The sequence below is a fragment of the Psammomys obesus genome, unplaced genomic scaffold, assembly GCF_907164565.1.
Source record: "Psammomys obesus unplaced genomic scaffold, mPsaObe1.curated_primary_1811, whole genome shotgun sequence".
NCBI lineage: Eukaryota > Metazoa > Chordata > Mammalia > Rodentia > Muridae > Psammomys > Psammomys obesus.
Window position 1 is genome coordinate 1,051,690 of NW_026594152.1, and position 19,615 is coordinate 1,071,304.

At 47.7% G+C, this 19,615-nt stretch overlaps 2 protein-coding genes across 5 annotated transcripts in view; both read left to right on the plus strand.

The window, feature by feature from the left end:
* Hm13 (histocompatibility minor 13) overlaps positions 1-19,615 on the plus strand; it is a 38,082-nt gene that overhangs the window by 9,358 nt on the left and 9,109 nt on the right. For all 4 annotated transcript variants that reach the window (XM_055617964.1, XM_055617961.1, XM_055617963.1 and 1 more), the window contains exons 3-10: positions 4,768-4,850; positions 10,549-10,637; positions 13,156-13,241; positions 13,333-13,458; positions 14,325-14,382; positions 16,207-16,290; positions 18,535-18,571; positions 19,394-19,496. In XM_055617964.1, coding sequence (XP_055473939.1) covers positions 4,768-4,850; positions 10,549-10,637; positions 13,156-13,241; positions 13,333-13,458; positions 14,325-14,382; positions 16,207-16,290; positions 18,535-18,571; positions 19,394-19,496 — 666 coding nt within the window. The remainder of the gene's footprint in view (positions 1-4,767; positions 4,851-10,548; positions 10,638-13,155; positions 13,242-13,332; positions 13,459-14,324; positions 14,383-16,206; positions 16,291-18,534; positions 18,572-19,393; positions 19,497-19,615) is intronic.
* On the plus strand, positions 10,645-13,149 carry Mcts2 (MCTS family member 2). Its single transcript, XM_055617965.1, has one exon. The coding sequence runs from the start codon at positions 11,740-11,742 to the stop codon at positions 12,283-12,285; it is 546 nt and encodes a 181-aa protein (XP_055473940.1). The 5' UTR covers positions 10,645-11,739; the 3' UTR covers positions 12,286-13,149.

The window sequence follows — 19,615 nt, forward strand, 5'->3', positions numbered from 1 at the left end:
TGTGTGTGTGTGTGTGTGTGTGTGTGTGTGTGTGTGTGTGTGTGTGTTCTTCAATCCAAGAAAAGCTGCAAACAAGCTGGACCTTCTGTAGTTTCTTGAGAATCTGGAATGCTCGACCTAGATTGTGTTATGTTTGAGGAGTTAGAAGGGTGTTTGTGGCTTGATTGGTTGCCTGTGTCAACACAGTCAAATGTGCTTGGTTGTTTCATGTGCCCTCAGAGAGTTTAAGCAAAGCAGTGCTGCTATGAATATGAATAGGTTTACATTGTGGCATAAAATACATCTTTGGTGCACAAATACATCTTCCTCAAGTATATGCAGTAAGATTCCAGGTCAAACAGGGTCTCCGTTTGCAGCTTGACAGACAATGACAAATTCCTTTGTAGAAGTGGCAGTGAAGGCAGGAGTGGGGCTGCTGAGAGCCAAGGCTCTGTGCCCGCCAAGCACAGTCTTGTACCACTGACCCGCACCCTCACCCCAGCCAGCATCAGCTGCCCTCCAAGAAGACAGCAGTTTACCTTCCCGCTTACATGTATACTGGCTTTTCCTACCCTGCATCAGCCACCACCAAAACTTAGTTTTACAGTCTGTGAGTCAAATAAAAGCCCAAATTTTAATGCCTGTGTCATAGTGCATTGATCACTTTTTTCTATTCATTTTATTATTCATTTTATTACTTAGTGTGTATGAGTGTTTTGCCTGCATGCATATATATGTACCATGTGCATGCCTGGTTCCTGAGGAAGTGGTGAGCCTCCATGTGGCTGGGAATCAAATCCTGGTCCTTTGGAAGAACAACATACACTGAACCAACTCTCTAGGCCCCCCCCCTTTTTTTTAATTTTTTACATTTAACTTATTTTGGGGTTGTATATGCTATGGCATATGTGCTGAGGTCTGAAGAACACTTGCAGGAATGTTCTTTCCTTTCCACTAGGTGAGTTTCAGGGATCAAACTTGGGCCTTCAGGCTTGGCCGTCAGCACCTTGATTCATGGAGCCATCTCAGGAGCCTCTGCATCGATTGCTCTTTAATTCTTAAATCACGAATACTCTGGTTTTAGAATACCCTGCGAGCATATCCACCATCCCTGACTGATTGCATCTCTGTCTCTGATTTTCACTGTAAAAACTAAGGCTATACTACTGGTTATTCTGGGTGTTCTCTGGTTTTGAGTTTTGGTTTTCCTTTGTTTCCTGGGCCTCAGATGAAAGCTGTATCTATCAAAGGCCTTGGTGTGTAGCTCACTCTGCTCAAAGCCCTGTCTTTTTTCCCCCCATTGCCCCAACGCTCACTTCCATTACCCTTTCTCCCAGAGGCCCTTGCTCTAAAGTTCCTTCCAGTGTGTCTGTGTGCACGAGAATCAATAGCAGCATGTAGTGGCGCCCCTCGACTTCCCACACTGTCATCCAGTGTCCTGTTAGGACTGCTGCCTTGACTTGGCTGGAGCGATGTCTCAAGCTTCTGGCACTGAGTACATAACTAACCTCTTGCCTCCAGATCCCACTCACATTTTTAATAATTTAGTTTAATTCTTTAATTAATGTTTAACTGAACAGTTGCCCCTCAAAATTTTTTTTAAAGTTTGCTATTTTTATTTATTTAACTTTTATTTTATGTGCATTATTATGAAGGTGTCAGATCCCTTGGAATGGGCATTACAGACAATTGTAAGCTGCCATGTGGGTGCTGGGAATTGAACCCAGGTCCTTTGGAAGAGCAAACAGTGTTCTTAAGCACTGAGCCATCTCTCCAGCCCAAAAAAAAAATAATAATAATTTCTGACAACAAAGGATCTGAACTTTGTCTAAGGTTTTGCTGAAACTGTAGCCAGATGGTTCTGTGGTTTGTGTAACAAGAAAAGGCCACTTTGGTGGCACTTTCTCAGCCCTCTCCTTCCTTCCTGCTTCTAGCTACCTGTCCTCAGACAGGATCTAAGCAGCCCAGGTGGCCGGGTGCCACCAGTGCAGTGAGACTGCTCCTGGTCATGGCTTCCTTCTCCTGTGCCCTCATAACCGTGAGATGACCGATAAAATCCCTTCAGTCTTCGTTTGTGTATTCCGTTCTGATCGCAGTGTGGCCATGTGCTCCCCGTGGGTCTTCCTTGTTTCCTCTCCCTGGAGGACCCATGAGTAGAACTCCTTTCTTCTTCCCTTTCTGGGGAACTTCCCATCTTTCTTGGCCACCAGCCATGTTGTGAATGGGGAAGTGAGTTCCCATTACGTGACATTGGTTTGCTGGCTGTTCAGTCATTCTGAATTTAGGCCTGGTGCTGGTCCCTGTGCAGGAGCATCTTTTGAGATGGATACATGCACTGGTCACACAGATTAAATGGAAAGCATGGAAAGCCCATTGTGAGCGCCTCCTGATGAAGCCCATACTTCACACACTGCCACCTGTTCAGCCAGGAACAGCGGGAGTCCCTTTGCCTCTGGCCTAAGTAGCCAGCCCCTCTGTACATCCGCTGGTCCAGAACGACTAGACTCTGCTTCTCCTCCATCGCCATGCCTCTTGTCCAGGGCACAACGCACTCTGCTGGCTTGTGCGGGACCCTTCTCCCTGGGCACTCTGCATCCACTCTTGATCTGTATGCAGCAGTAGGACCCTCTCAGGCCCTCCAGTGATGCCACAGCCCTGTCTGCAACCCTCCAATTGTGCTTGGTGAATCTGAGCTCTGTCCTGGTACTACAGAGCCTGGCATTCCTTGGCTCCCAGTGTCCTTTGAGATTCTTCTCTTCCTATCAGCATGTGAACTCTAAAGTTACTTTATTCCTCACTGTATGGCTAGTATTTGGTACAGTGCCCTGCACACAGTAGACACTCAGGAAATGCAGCCAAATTGTTGGCCAGGGGCCAGTTATCTGAGTAAAGCTTCTCAGTGCTGAGAGCTGAGGAAAGAAGAGTTGTGGTGGCTTAGGTAAGGGGGACAGAGAGACATCGCAGCAGCCCAAGAGCACACACCCAGGCTGCCTGGGAATGGAGTGAGTAAGGCTACCATGTGTGAAACACAGGCAGTGTGGAGCAGGACAGAGTGGTTGACAGCCTCCATCAGGAGGGCCTACAAGGCTTTCCTACCCATGGGAACAGCACCCAAACAAAGGGAAACAGTGGCAAGGCTTGAAGTGTGAGAGTGATATGCTCAGACTAACATTTCAACAGATAACTCTCAAAGTCTTACTCAAGCAGTGTGATTCCTACACACACCAGGAAAGCACATCCCTGCTTCCCACTTAAGAGAGCAACACAGTGACCAGTGTAGCAGAAGCTGCAGCAGGCACAATCAATTCAACACAGCCTTCCCAGGTTCCAGAAAGAATATGACAACTAGCTTTAGAGCATTGTGACAGAATATTTCCCCTGCAGATGATAAGACAAGCCAGGGCCTCGTGTCCCAGGTTTCAGCTGTCAATCACAGGCATGGGGAGACAGTACCAGAAGACTTGATGTAAAGAGTGAAGCACAGAATATAAAAGTAACTTTATTCTCCTGCTTGTTGTCTCTGAGGCTTACTGCCTCCTCCTGCTCACCTAGGCCTAGTCCAGGAAGCTTCTAGCCTCCATACAGTCTAACTAGACCTAGAACGTTTTCAGCCTCCAAGACTTAACTACTGAATAAGCTCACTCTTTCTTGTTCTTACTGAGCTCTGTGCTGGCTGATTTCAGCTCAGCTGTTCTAGCTCAGACTTCTTTCCCAACGGACATACTCAGTCTAGCTTTTCTCTCGGCCTCTGAATTGTACTCTTTGGCCTCATACTAATTCCAGCAATCTTTTCTAATCTTCTTGATCCTTCTCATTCTCTGGCTCATTTGGCCTTCACCTGAGTTCTCTCTCATTCAGCCTCTCCCTGTAAAACTCTCCCAGGAGAACTGTATCCTCCTTCCTCCCTCCCTCTCTCCATTCTTCCCTCCCCTTCTCTCCCTCCCTCTTTCCCTCCCCCGGCTCCCTTCCACCACCCCCTCCATTGCCCCTTAAGTAGCTTCCCCTTTCCTCTCTCTTCTCCTGAGAGATAGACATATACTATTTTGTCAACTCTTTCTCTGATTTATCACTGTTTCTGCCACTCAGTCAGATGTCACTTTTAAACATGGGTGCTTCCTTCTACAAACTATCTTTACCTTCATTGTTTGAGATTAAAGGGGTGTGCCACCAAGCCAGCACCTAAGTTTTTCTTTACCTGAAACTTGTTCTATACCAGGCTGGCCTTAAACTCAGATCTGCTTGCCTCTGTCTCCTGGATTAAAGGCATGTTATATTCCGGCCAGATCACACAGACCTAGAAGAGAAGGTCTTTGGATGTGATCTCTTGCCAGAACAGCCATGTTCTGAATTAATATTCCTCTACAACAGAGTACCTAGCTATCTTGGAACTAGTATGCTTGAGGGCCTTGTATCCCTCTGAAGGGGCTCACGGAGTTTTAAGCGGGGGGGGGGGGAGCAAATTCTATGGTTCTGACACTGCTCTTGGGTTTGGACTCCTCCCCTGTTCCCCTGGGACTGCCATCTAACACCCTGGGCACACAAAGTAATTGCCCTTCTCCAAATGGTGAAATCACATATGTAAGCTTCTAGACACCATTGCAGGTAGAGTCCATCTGGGTGGAACCTGAGGCACTGCCCTTCCCCATAGCTGCAAAAATGGAAGTTCTGCAGTCTGAGATTCTCCCTGATTGCCCCTAACTGCAGAGGGATAGAATAAGACCAACCTTCAGGATGTTGCTCATGGTTTCTTGCAACCCTGACTTGTTTCTTTTTGTATTTCCTCCTCAGATCTTCTCCCAGGAATACATCAATCTCTTGCTGTCCATGTATTTCTTCGTGCTGGGGATCCTGGCCCTGTCCCACACCATCAGGTCAGAAGGCATCTCTCATCTGAAAGGCAGCCTTTGAAACTACTTTCTCAGGAGCCAATGCAGGGTCTTGGATGGGAGCGTGATCTTTTGTGCCGTTCAGAGCCAGGTTTAAATCCTGGCTGTAAAATCCAAGGGAATCTTGCCCTTGTGTCACACTGTACATGACCAAGGATGGAACCTGAACCTCTCTGGGCCACAGTCTCATAGGGAGTTACAAGGCTAGCCAGTTATGGTGGCTGTCAGCACTCAGGAGGCTGAGGTAAGTTCCAGGCCAACCTGGGCTACCGCAGAAGACCCAGACTTAGAACCCAGTGTGTCAAAGAGTGTCAAAGAGTCATTACAGTGCCCTCTGCCAAGCAGCGCCCAGCTCCTCGCAGAACATGTCCTAACATCAGAGGGTTGGGAATGCAGCTCTGAATTGACCACCTGGCCTTATGTCCAGCCTCTAGACTCTTTTTTTTTTTTTTTTAAGATTTATTTATTATTTATACAACATCCTGCCTGCACACTAGATCTTACTATAGATGGTTGTGAGCCACCATGTGGTTGTTGGGAATTGAACCCACCTCTGAGCCATCTCTCTAGCCCGCCTCTAGACTCTTAAGTTAATCTCTCTGACTCCAGTCTCCTTATGGATGTGTTTAAAAAAAAAAAAAAAATAGTGCCCTTTGTGCAGAAAACATCTCACAGTCAACAGATGCACTGTTACCTTTGTTAGGACTGCTGTGATCACCTGCGTCAACTTGTTAGACACCCTGGACTTGCCAGCTCTTGTTGGTCCTGCGTTACAGACAGAGAAGCTGAAGTTAGTGAGATTAAGACATTCAGTAGGATCTCACAGCTGGTAAACAGCAAAACCAGGATGGAAGTCCAGGTCTTTGGACACAGGCCACTGTGCTCAGACCCAGTCACTCACATCAGAGCACGAGACATAAATGATTTTGGACAGTGTCATGGGAACAAGGGGCCATTGTCCACTTTCATGCTGCAGAGCTAGCCTGCACACTAGAATCTCTTGGCATCCTTTTACCTTCACCAAATGAGAGTCTTATCCCCAGTGTGGACAACAAAGATAGCACAGCATACTCCTGTCCACCTGTTTGAATAGTCCACAGATAGACTGAGGATTGGCCAGGAAAAGTTGCCCAAAGAAAGTAGTTCAGCCTGAACTTTAATTTGAAAGGTAGGAAGCCTGGAAGAGGTGTGAGGAGAAAGGTACCAGGCTAGGAGCTGGATGGTCTCTGCATATCAAGAGATCAATGTCAGCCTCTTTCTAGAATAGTCAGAGCTAGACAGAGCAGAATCTGCACCAAGGAACAGTGTGGCTTACATTCTTCTAGGCACACTGTGGATGGAGGCAGTTATAGTGTGGTCTCAGAAGGTAGCCTTGACTTCTCTTGATCCCTGTCCCCCACTCCATAGACAGAGATCGTGTACAGTCAGGAAGCATTGAATGGACTGCTGTCTGCAACATGCCTTGAACCTTGCCAGGCACACAGTGAGCCCAGGATTGGCCCAGCGTTAAATAGCTGGGACCTGAGGTATGCCCTCTCTACTAAATCCAGCACCATCTTCACATGTAAAATCTTGTTCTAGCTGCATTGGAAATACTCTGGCACTTCTCAGAGAATCTGGATGACTTGGATTTAGCAAGCAAGAATAGCAGGTCCAGCACTCAGGAAGACCCAAGGAAAGGATAGGAGCCTTCACTTTGAAACTTGGGGTCTGAAACTTCAGGTCTCCTTTTCCATGCTGATGAGAACTTCTCCAAGTCTAGCCAGTCCCATCCCAGTGTCTGCAGGTTGGAGACCTAGCTCTTCCCGTAGCCTAGCCTCACCACACAGTAAGAACGAACTCTAAAAGCACCACTCAGGCCCTATGCTGGAGAATTGGTTTTTTTCACAGTATCTCAGGAGCCCTACACCAACTGCTCACAAATGGCTGTGCTTCACATGTCTCAAGTTAACCAGTTGTCTCTCTACCCTCCAACCATTTCATGAATGTTGGTGGTAGATACTATCAGGAGAAAATGAACCCTGGAAGTACAGCTTAGTGGTAGACCACTTGGCCTGGGCTTGATCCTAGCACTACAAACAAAAGTTAACAGTTAACTATGTGGGAAGCCAGGTGGCACCACACACCTTTAGTTATTTATTTTTTTAAGATTTATTTATTTATTATGTATATAATTTTCTGTCTGCATGTACACTGGCATGCCAGAAGAGGGCACCAGACCTCATTGTAGATGGGTGTGAGCTACCATGTGGTTCCTGGAAATTGAAATCAGGACTTCTGGAAGAGTAGACAGAGCTCTTAACCCCTGAGCCGTCTCTCTAGCCCAGCACCACACATCTTCAAACCCAGCACTCAAGAGGCAGAGATAGGCAAGTTTCTGAGTTCAAGGTCAGCCTGTTCTACACAGTTCAACACCAAGGCTACACTGTGAGAGAGACGCTGTCTCTCAAAAAAAAAAAAAAAAAGAAAGGGCACATGGAAGCTTACTGTGTTGACTCAGGCTTCTGATCCTAGGATTTGGGATACAGAGGCAGGAGGAGCTGGCTGAAGCTCATGGTTATACAGCTTACACAGCTAGTTAAAACCCAGTTGAGTTATAGGAGATAGTCTCAAAATAAGTAAATGGTACATAGTAAAACTTGTTAGATAGAAACTGTTTTTTTGTTTTTCTGTGTTGGGTGTTGAAGTCAGGGCCTTGTAAATTCCTAGGACATCTCTTCTACCTAGCTACAGCCTGGCCCTGAGTTTTGTTTTTTTGTTTTTGTTTTGTTGTTGTTGTTGTTTGTTTGTTTTCTTTTGGTGTTAGGAATTGAACCAAGGATCTCCCATATGCTAGTCATATGTTCTAGCACGTCCCCAGCCACAAATCATTTTAATAAAATCCAGAGCATTAGTAATCTGCCATGGCACCCATGTAGAGGGCCCAGGAACTTGGGAGGCTGAGGCATAAAATTCTCATGAGAAAGAACTAAAACCAACAAAAACAATTTTATTGCAGGGGGGTATAATTTAATTTTTTTTTTTTTTTTAAAGAATGTTGATCTAAAAATTAAACTCTTACTCACTAGAGTTGTGTTTTCTCAAGTCTTTTGGTTATGAAAGCTACAGTGTTAAGAGTTTCCATGAGCTGTTTATAGCTACAAGTCAGACCTTCCTCTGGCTTTGCACCATAAGGTCTGAAGGTTGAAAGAGGGAAGTTGAGGTTCAAAAGAGTTATTATGGCTAGCAGTGTTCACAGCTGATAAAAGCAGTGGGACTTGATCCCAGGTCTGTCTGTCCCCAGTGCTAGAATTCTTTGTTGCTTTGGCAGAAGTTAAGAGGAAGGGAGAACTTGGGGGAACAGACTCACCTCTCCACAGCTCTCTCTGAAATGCCTGCTAAAGGCTTGTGAGAGCCATATCCAGGCTGTGCCGGCCCAGGCTGCACTTGTCTACCTACCTCTGCTGCTTCCCACTGCCTATCCCAGACCTCTCAGACCAGACCACAGCTCATAGTATTGCAGGTGGGAGGAGGGCTGTCACCAGGCCTACAACCCAGCCGAAACACCTTCTGCCAATGCAGCCTCGGCCTGCTTTTATCACCTGTGGCTCAGCTCCTGCCCCCCTCAAGTGGCCCTAGACTTCCACCTCAGGAGAACAAGAGCATATCGCCAGTTTCATTAACCTTCACCATCTACCCCAAAGGGGAAGGGGGACCACTAGGATGTTTCTCAGCAGGAAGCAGTGAACTGTAAGTCTCTTAGGAACCATGGAGGGTCATAAAAGTGCTCTGCCCACAGTAGAGTGCATTCAAAGAGTTAGCTAGCAAAATATACCACTATGCCTGGCATGGGGCGATGAGGATGAGACAGGGCCCGCCCCTCAAGTTCACAGACTCAGTCAGACCAGTGGCATCACATGAGTCATCTTTTGTGGTGAGGAAAAGCAGATCCTTTTTCTCAATGCTTGCCTGTCATCCCAACTGTTAGGGATGAGACAGGAAGAGCAAAAACTGGAGGCCAGCCTGGGTAGCCTAAGGAGACTCTGGCTCCGAAGGATGTGTATGTATAGTTCAGTGGTAGAGCACATGTGCAGAAATCAGTCCAGACATTGCGCACTTGAAGTGGAAGCTGCAGTTGAACCCATGGGATACCAAACATTAGTTTAATTCTCTTAGTAATCATTGAGAGTATCAGACTTGGGTTGTTCTATAATTCCAGCAGTTGGGAGGCAAAGCAGGAGGATCATTGCAAGTTTGAGGATGACCTGAGCTGTAGAGTGAGACCCCATCTTAAACAATAAACTTTTGAGAAAAGTATAATACTGTTCAGATATAGAAAGAGTTACACGGAGCAGTTGAGTAACTTCCCCAAGGTCATACCTTTAAGAAGAGGTAGAGATAGGACTTGAACCTAGAAAGCATGTCTCCAGTCTACTTGGTTAAGAGGATAAGCAGGGTATGTGCTTCAGCTTCTCAAGCCACTTTCTGCCTCTGCCTGTATCCGCACATCACTCAGGCTCACCCTCCCCCAAAAGAGAATCATCTAGCTGAGCCCACAACTGCTTCTGCCTTCCATTTCGTCAGAGCCCTTCTGTGGATGCCCACTCCATAGTCCAGCCATGTGCCTGCCACTTCTCTGCCTATGATGCCATTCATCATCAATCACTTCACACAGCCTGAGGCTGCAAGGGATCAGTTGCTTGATAAATGGAAAACTTGCCCAGAGATAGCTCTGAAATTTCATATTCTCCAAGCCACCAGCCTTTAAAAAAAAAAAAAAGGACCTCTCTATCATGCCATTGTGACCTAGATGTTTCCAGGCCTACCTTGGTTTACTTTTTAGTTGGGAAGCCAAACTGGGTTGTCTTCTATGACACACATTCACAGTTCTTAAACATCCTGCTACGGGCCAGCCCTGAGCTGGGCATCTTCCTGCTTTATTTCATCTTCACACACCTCTTTGAGACAGGCACTAAGCTTATCCTCACATTCAGGTAAGGAGACCAAAGCATGGGGAGACTACCACTAATGAGGCCCCCACAGGACTGCAGTACGGTCATACCCACAACCAAGAGGCCTTGGTTTGCTAGTCTTGCTCTAATGTAATCTGTGAAAGAACATCTTTGTTCCCAGCCTGGCCAGAATATGGGGCATGCTGGGGAACAATGTTTTTAAAGTTTGGGTAGTCCTGAGCCATGGAAACCTCATAGTAGGCGTGAAAATGAGGCTGTTCCTACCCTAGGGGCTGCGATTCATCTAGCTGGTGGATTTCAACTACATTTGTAAAAGCCCAGTTCTGTCATCAGATCAGTAGCATAGGACTTGATAAAGTCTGAGAGGACATTTCTTGACCAGAAACTGACTAACAGAAGGCATGTGGGCCAGACTTAGAAATTCTGACTCTTCCCCCAAATTTTTCATACCAGATCTTCTTGTGTCCACTTTGCCAATAAGTAAATCAAATTACTAGGAGTTCAGAAACCTCAGTTTGTAACTCAGCTCAGATCCTGGCTTCATGTGCAACCCTGGCAAAGTCATCCTCTTGATAGACTGCAAATCTGTAGTTAGGGAACAGGAACATGTACCTATCAGGGTACTTTAAAAGGTATCCAGGGTAACAGCCACAGATAGGTATTAGTGGGGACTGTTAGAGCTGTGATGTTTGTGGGCACTGTTTGCCGACCTGCTTTGTCTTTCTTTCCAGCCCCTTCATGAATAAGTTTTTTCCAGCCAACTTCCCAAATCGCCAGTATCAGCTGCTCTTCACACAGGGCTCTGGGGAAAACAAGGAAGGTCAGTGCTGCCCGCTTCCCCCTGGGGTGTGTTTCCCCTCTTCTCTTTATCCAATACTGGGTTCTGCAAAGAAACAAATGATAAAGGAGAAACGCAAGTCTCATTGCCCTGGTTCATATTCCAGCTCTGCCACTACCCAGACTTGGGAATCAGAGTAATTTCATTATTTCTGAGCACTGGGTGTTTTTTATGGAGGTTTGTTATCCATCTGTAAAAATTTAAAAAAAAAAAAAAAATCTGATACCTTCTCCAGTTAAGGAGTAAGCAGAAAGCATTCATCACAGCGCCTGCCTCAGTAAAATCTGTGACAGCTGTTAAGTGATTGTTTGAAAAAGAAAACTATGAAGATGTGTTATTTATCATATAGATACAAACATGGTGACGAGTTAAAACTATGGCTTGGACCAAATGGAACATAATTCTCACACATGAAATGAATAGCCTGTGGAATGTATTCTATCCTCTCCTGGTTGCCAAGTACATTCTGCCTTGTCCTCGGAAAAGGTGATGTGATGATTCGTCTTTACGTCAAGTACATCTGCCAAATAAATGATTCCAATAGATTTTTTTTTTTTTAAGGCTAAGCCTGTTTGTTTTTTTGTTTGTTTGTTTGTTTGTTTTATCGACTATAGAGCCTTTGGGGTTTGAAGCCTCATCTACCTCAAGCTCCACTCAGGGGACCCTGGAGGGAGGTCTACCGCGGCAACTAGCGGTCTAGAGCGGCAACCGCTGTGTAGCCGAGGGAGGGCAGGAACATTCCTATTGGCCAGTTCCGCGGCGCAGTGCGCATGTCCAGTCCAAACCCGAGGTGACTGTCCATTCCTAGATACCGATACACTGACGCATCTTCCGCCTGAGCCCCGCCTTTCTGCCATCCTAAGCCAGAGAAGAGCTGGTGGGGCAACCACGTGGGCATCAGGGAAGCGGAAGTAATCGAATTTTGCGCAGCCGTAAAGCACAATCTGTCGGACCACCTTCCGGTTAGCGACAACGGCCGGCTAGGACGCCAGTGCGAGCTTTCCTGTATACCACAACTCGGTGGGACCCTCAGTTTTCCGCGCTTCGCCTCAGCTCTTCCTGTCGGCGCCCCTTCACCAAGATCATGTTCAAGAAATTTGACGAGAAGGAGAGCGTTTCCAACTGCATCCAGCTGAAAACTTCCGTTATTAAGGGTATTAAGAGCCAACTGACTGAACAGTTTCCAGGTATGGAACCATGGCTTAATCAAATCATGCCAAAGAAAGATCCCGTCAAAATAGTGAGATGCCATGAACACATGGAAATTCTTACAGTCAACGGAGAATTGCTGTTTTTCAGGCAGAGAAAAGGACCTTTTTATCCAACACTAAGATTACTTCACAAATACCCGTTTATCCTGCCACACCAGCAGGTCGACAAAGGAGCCATCAAATTTGTGCTTAGTGGTGCAAATATCATGTGTCCGGGTTTAACGTCTCCTGGAGCGAAGCTCTACGAAGCTGCAGTAGATACAATAGTGGCTGTCATGGCAGAAGGAAAAGAGCATGCCTTGTGTGTCGGAGTCATGAAGATGGCTGCTGCAGACATTGAGAAGGTCAACAAGGGGATTGGCATTGAAAATATCCATTATCTAAATGACGGGCTGTGGCACATGAAGACATATAAGTGAGCCTTAGACGCAATACACTTGAGCTAAATATAAATATTGTGTTGTATCTGTGTTTGTGTCCGTATGTGATATCATGAAGGCAATGCCCCTGTGGTTATGAATAAATTCAACAGATACCTTTAAAAAACAAAAAGGGGGTGTTGTAACCACAGGAGAGAGCAGAAATTGGCTAACAAGCAACCGCTTGCTGCACTTTGGAATCTGACAGAAGTGGCCGCTTGCTGTGGCCTGGGGAAGGCTCCACCACCTCTCTGGGCTTCCTTATTAGGAAATTTGGAAGCATACAGAGCAGGCCTGACATCAAGGTCTCTACCAAGGTACTCGCAACCAGAGCAGCCTTCGAGATTCCCTCTTGCCTCTTTTCCACATCTCTGTCTTTTCTCCTCCCTTGCTTGTGAAAGGTCACCAGCAGTCCCCTTGATTTCCTAAAATTCTGAACTTGGTAGGAGTAGCATTAATTGGGAACCCACTGTGATCTGGGCACTGTGATGAGGGCATTGTAAGAACAGACTTACTCCTCACAGCAGCCCCCTGAGGAAGGTGCTGTTGACCATTTACAGATAAGGAAACAAACTCTAAGAGGGGCTACCTCCCCACGATCACCCAGCGTCAGGTGGCAGAGCTTATGTCTCCAACACCCTGCATTTTATCTGGGCCTATGCCCCCACCCCCTTTAGAAAATTAAGAGGGTTGGAGATGGCTCCAGTGAGCTCTCCCCAGCCTGATACCCCTGCCAGTCTGACTGAGCTGAGGCTGAGCCCCTGGCCTGTCTGGCCATGCCGGCAGCCATGCCCTTTTCCATCCAGGGGCTGACAGGTTGGGGGGACAGTCTCACTCTGGGGAGTGGACTTACCTGGCCTCTTTGCCCAGAGATCATCAACTATGAGTTTGACACCAAGGACCTGGTGTGCCTGGGCCTAAGCAGCATCGTTGGTGTCTGGTACCTGCTGAGGAAGGTAAGTAGTCAGGGCCTGAGCAGAAGGGGAGGTTGGAGTGATGGGGCAGGATGGGGCACAGCGAGCTAGTCTCACTCCCACCTTTCTTCAGCACTGGATTGCCAACAACCTGTTTGGCCTGGCCTTCTCCCTTAATGGGGTAGAGCTTCTGCACCTGAACAACGTGAGCACTGGCTGCATCCTGCTTGGCGGACTCTTCATCTATGACATCTTCTGGGTGAGTCAGGCAGGGATGTGATGCCCAGCTCTGAGGCTCCTCCTCAGCCTCCCAGCTTCCCTGCATCTCTGGTCCACGTGGCAGTCTAATGGAAGTTGGTACCCCAGAACAGGTCTATTTTTGGTCCATCTATAAATCCAGAGGACCAAATCTCCTACCAAAGCCCAGTGTACCCATTGTATTCAGATACCTTCAGGTGGTCCTTACAGGGGTACTGCTTAATCCTGTGTGTCTAGGGAAAATCAGCTGAGACCTGGGGACATTTGGACAGGAGTGTTGGATGCTGGTGAATGGCCCGGCAAGGAGGGCCGAGGTTAGCTGTGCTCTGGCCGCAGGCTCACTTTCTAAGGCACTGCTAAGGGGTCTAAGAGTTGCCTGAGTTGAACATCCTTTCCCTGGCTCCAGAAGACCTGTCTTTGAAGAAAGGCTGCCTAGGGACTCTGCCTGCCTGTCCCTCCCCTCTCTGGTTTTTCAAGACAGCGTTTCCCTTTGTAGCCCTGGCTGACTTAGATCTTGCTCTGTAGACCACACTGACCTCCAACTCAGGGTTCTTCCTCCCTCTGCCTCACGAGTGCTAGGATTAAAGGCACATGCCACCACTGCCCAGTGGGATCTTTGTCTCTTAAGAGGGATAGAAGCTTGAATAACAGGCTGCCTGGCTTGGGCCAGTTAGGGTCTTTCTTAGACACCGTCACATTTTCTTTTCCTGGAACCACATGAATGACCACCTCAACTCAATGTCAGGTCAGCTCTCCCAGTTCCCTGTTCGGCTCTCTTACACCTTAGACAACACTGCATCTAGAAGCCTAGGGACAGCCTTTTCTTACCCACCCACCTCCCTTTAGACTCCTGTCTTCTCCTTCCAGGTATTCGGCACCAACGTGATGGTGACTGTGGCCAAGTCCTTTGAGGCACCAATAAAATGTAAGTGATCACCTCTCACAGCCCTGCATCCTCTCTACCCCGTCATCTCTGGTGTCACATCATTGGTGTCAGGACTTCTCTTTATTTCCTCATCATTGATTCATCTGTCTATGTTCTTGATCTCAGCCTTCCTCACAGACCCTGGCCTCGGTCCACTTAATCGTGACATGGTGTGGCATGAAATGTATAGGAATGAGATTGAACCTAGAGGAGAGGTGCTTAACAGTCCATTATAGGGCCTGCAGCAGCTTTCCAGGGGTAGGGACAGCCATGTTGATTAGGACCCCTTTGTTACCTGACTACCAGGTTCTCTGGGTGCTCTCCACTACCAATTCTCACCACACCTTGGTTTTGTTTTTTAGAATAACCATTGTTTACGAAAGTATTAGAAAATCCAGCTGTGGGGGGCGGGGCACGCCTTTAATCCTAGCACTTGGGAAGCAGAGACAGGCAGATCTGTTGAGTTCAAGGCCAGCCTGATAAACAGATCGAAGTTTCCTGGACAGCCAGGGCTACACAGAGAAACCCTGTCTCAACCCCTCCCACCCACCTACCCAAAAACAAAAACAAAAAAACCTCAAATACCAGTGTCTTTCAAGGACAGTTGAGTTTTTGTTTGTTTGGGTGTCAGTTGAGATAGATTTCAGGTAGCCAAAGTCATCCTGGAACTCACTGTATAGCGAAAGGTGGCTTTGAGCCTTTGGTTCTTCTGCTTCTACCTCCAAAGTGCTAGGATTGCAGGGCCTGAATAAACAAGAAGAAAATTGTTACCTCAAACTACAGTAAGCCTGGGTAGAACCGCTCGGGATGGGTTAATGCCATTCAGTGGAATCACCGAAACCAAGGTTATTTCTGCCCTCCCAACCCACCACTCTAAACATATTTGTTACCTGTCCTTTAGCTCACCTTTCCAAGGTCCCTGGAGAGGAGCCACAGCTCTAGCACTGACTACTCATCCAGACATGTCCAGAAGGGACCAGTATTTCTCTTTCCTCACGGAGTGCTCCCTCCCCTCTGCCTCCAAATCCACCTTGAAGCTTCCTTGCTTTTTCCTTGGCCAGGTCCTGCGGCTGTAGGTGTAGCCAGTAGTGAAGTCACCTACCATGCATGAGGACCTGGATTCAATCTCCAGCGCCCCAAAAAGATATAAAAGTAAAAACATACTGGGATTTTTGGCTGAGCATGGTGCCACACATGTAATCCTGGTACTTGAGAGGAATGAAAACTCAAGACCAAACCCAACTCAGTGGTGCACACCTTTAATTCCAGCACTCAGGGAGACAGAGGCAGGTAGACCACTCTGAGTTGGAGGCCAGCTTGATCTACAAAGCAATTCTAGGACAACCAAGGCTACACAGAGAAACCCTGTCTCAAAAACAACTACCATGCTTCAGCACGGTAGATGAGGAATGCAGGTTATCATAGAGTCTCAGCCCTAGAGTAACCTGGGATTACCAGGCTCAAGGACCAAACTGGGTATGGTGGGTGAGAGTGGGTGACCTTGAGAGATGCTTGATGGTCTCTAGAATCATTGCAGCACTGGCTTGTGGCAGAAAGCTGTTGGGGTGAAGTCAGCTTAGGGCTTCTTCCTCATAGTTCCATAACAATGCAGAAGAAATAATGGTGAGTGAAACCTTTGACTAGATGATCCTAGAGTCCTCCTTGCTGTTAAAGCTGCCATTTCATCCTGTGGGAACCCTGTCATCCCCCTATACACTCGAAACAAATGTGTGTGAGCTCTCCTTCACGGGGATGGAGGCTGGCAGCCAGAGTAAACAGGGCTCCCTCTGACCCTTCCCATCTCACCCCTGCCTCTCCCTGCAGTGGTGTTCCCCCAGGATCTGCTGGAGAAGGGCCTTGAAGCTGACAACTTTGCCATGCTGGGACTTGGAGACATTGTCATTCCAGGTGATTGCTAGGAGAGGGTTGTGGTGGAGGGGTGGAGAAGGTGGCTGTGTTAGGAGGTTACTATGAGGCGGGCAGCTAGCCTTACCTATTAGGAATGGGCAAGGTCAGGAAGATTCTGCAGACTTTCCCTCAGTACATGTTTGGTGGCAGGGGACAGGTCTCTTTCCCATATGTTTGGACTTAAAGAGGAGGCCATAGGCAGCTTCCGGTGAGTAAGCTCAGAATGGCCTTGAACACAGCTGGCCAACCAGGACTGGTCAGCCAGAAGGGGGAACCCTGCTTCTGGGAAAAAAAGCCTGCCTGGCCTTTTTCTCAAATCAGGAGGGTGAGGAAGCTGGAAGTATACATCTTTATCCCTGGCCCCATCTTCCTGTCTGCGTGTCAGGGATCTGTGTACCTCTTAGTTCTTTGAAAGGACTGATAGAAATCCACACCGTTCCCATCAGTGGGGCTGTCTGGCAGTACAAGAGGGCAGGAACGTGGCTCAGTGGGATAGTTTAAGAGTACAGGGCCCTGGGTTCATCTGCAGACCACACACACGTAAAGGCCTTCACTGTCAGAACTGTTTCTAGGACAGTAGCAACAGGAGAATGATGGTGACAGCACCTGCCACTCACCAAGCACTGTAGTGGGTGGGTGTTGTGTCGTTACTGCTACTCCCATCAACTCCAGGGGACAGAGGGAACTTCTGCATTCCAGGTTAAAGAAACAGGTTCAGAGAAATGGCTCAACTTGTCTGAGAGATTGGCTTGACATACCCCACCCACTCCAAGTATCCCCATGGTGTACAACACCAAAGTCAGCAGGGACTTGCTTCCCAGGTAACATAGGAGAGATATGAGCCCTGTAGTAGAAAATGATGGTACATGCCTATAGCTTCAGTAACCCCAGACACAGACAGGAGGGTTTTTTAAGAAAATGATGGAATCCCAGCCCCAAAATGCCTTATGGCAGCCGTTCTCAACTTCCCCAGTGCTGCTACCCTTTAATCCAATTCCTCATTTTGTGGTGACCCCCAACCATAAAATTATTTTCATTGCTACTTTGTAACTGTAATGTTGCTACTGTTATGGATCATAAATATCTGTATTTTTTTCTGATGGTCTTAGGTGACCCGTTGAAATGGTCATTTGACTTGAAAAGGGTCACAACACATAGGTTGAGAACAACTGCCTTACAGAGACCCAGTGTCTAGCTTCCCCAGTCTCCTTGGTATGTGATTCTGGGGTTTAGGAGTGCATTAGTCCTTCCCAGATTCATATGTAGCTCCAAATCTTCCAGCAGTCACCCAGCCCAGAGGGATGAAACCCCCTCAGCTACCAGGTAATTAATTCAGTTCACTAGCAGAGCCCCTGCCCCTGCTTTAGTTGGAGAGCTATTACAAGTGTTAGTCACCAGGGGGTGCTGAACTCCAAACACTAGAAAAGGCAGCTCTGGTCAGCTTTCTCCACCCATCTCTCCTCTCATAGTCCTCACCACTAAGGAGGACTCATTTCCGTCTTTAGTGACACAGGGTAAGGAGTGTGACTCAGGGCACACAGAATGCTTCAGCTCTTGAGAGGCCAACCTCAATTATGGGAGAACTTCATCTGTGTCCTCTGTGAGCCTGGAGGCCAGTGACGGAGGAGGTTCCTAAAGGATGTAGTGTGTGAGGCATGTGGAAGTTGGGGTGGCTGCCTGTGTCTCGAGGACTCGGGATTCTGGGGCATCTCCTAGTGCTCTGCTCCTTGCTCCACCTCCAACCAGACAGCAGCGTGGGGCTCTTTCTAGACCTGTTCAGGTGGTCCCGCCCAGAACTCTTCCATAGTGTTGTGTTCCTCAGAATGTAGACCTTGGCTGGCCCCATGGCCATTCTGTGCCATGTCTCCTCCTGCTCCTCTCTAGCCTTACTAGCTCCTCAGAACATTCTTTTACTCTCCCTGGCCAGGGTCACTCTGAAGAAGCCCCCTTCAGACCAGTCCCACCCCATTCCACCTTTTGCAAGAAGTCCGTGTTTAATTAGAACAGGCCCGGATTTGGTGCCCTGTTGGAATCTGTCACAGCTGGTGTCATTCTCCCTACCATCTTGCCCCCTTTGCTGAGCTCTGAGAGCTGTAGCTTCACTTGATCTACACTGCACCTGGTCAGTGGACAATCAGCAGAAGGTCCATTGTGATACGGTGTGGTGCTGGAGGTATGGGACCAGGCTAGTCTCCCGACCCCAGTGCCAACCCAGGCCTTCTAACACTGCCTTTTCCTCTTCAGGGATCTTCATTGCCTTGCTGCTTCGTTTTGACATCAGGTAAGCAAGGTGTGGCCTGTCCTGTCCTGGGGCTCTCCCAGCATTCTCCAGCCCAGAGAAGGTACCTCCATCCATATGCAGCCTGCAAAATTCTCATTTAACCTGCATTTTAAAATTTTGAGGCACTCTCTCACCCTGTCCTCAAAAGATCCTTTTAATTGAGATTGGTGCTTGTAGCTTTGCCCTTGGCAGCCAGTCTGATTTTGTGAGCCTCAACCTCATATCCATATAGAGACTGCCAGGTTGGGGAGAGTGCTGAGCACAGGCTGACCTCTGTGGCTTTGGGGAAAGCCAGCTGCAGCCATCGTTTGTCTGTCAGGCAGCACTCGAGTCGCTGTGTTCAGCTCTAGCTGTTCTCTGTGCTCTCCCTTCTCAGGTTTCTTCCCAGCTGTTATAGAAACTAAGCATAAGGCTAGACTGGAGTTTAGAGGAACATTTGCTAAGCATGCGCAGGGCCAGACTCAGTCCCCTGCAGACTCCTAGGCCTTGCCCCAAACTTACATTCTGTGGGAATAACCTAGAACATGGCTTCCCCCCCCCCCCCCCAAGAGATTTTATGCTGGCTAAAACTCTTACAGCCAGCATAAGTTCTATATCATGACGTTTGTTATTTGCCAATGGGCTTAGAGCTTTCACAGTTTTCAAAGATATAAACTGGGCATGAAAGAAGAAAGGTAACTTACCAAAAGAGTCATAGCTCAGGGAAGGTCAGGTACGTGTCCCTCCAGGCTCCCAGCAAGGACCCTCTCCACACACATAGCAGCTGCAGTCTTCCCAAAAAGACTACTCCTGCTCTAATCTCTTCTTCCACCTTCCCTGCAGCTTGAAGAAGAACACCCACACCTACTTCTACACCAGCTTCACTGCCTACATCTTTGGCCTGGGCCTCACTATCTTCATCATGCACATCTTCAAACATGCCCAGGTAAGCAGAACAGTTCCTAGGTGTCCAGAGCATGTCCCTGAAGGTATAGAACTTACTAAGAGGTGCTCTGGCTCATGTGCAATCGGCCCAGAGGTCAGCACCCTGCCGTGGCACCAAAA

Bases quoted from the DNA above. Each gene is read 5' to 3' on its own strand.
- Mcts2 (XM_055617965.1), top strand. From the start codon at position 11,740: ATGTTCAAGAAATTTGACGAGAAGGAGAGCGTTTCCAACTGCATCCAG.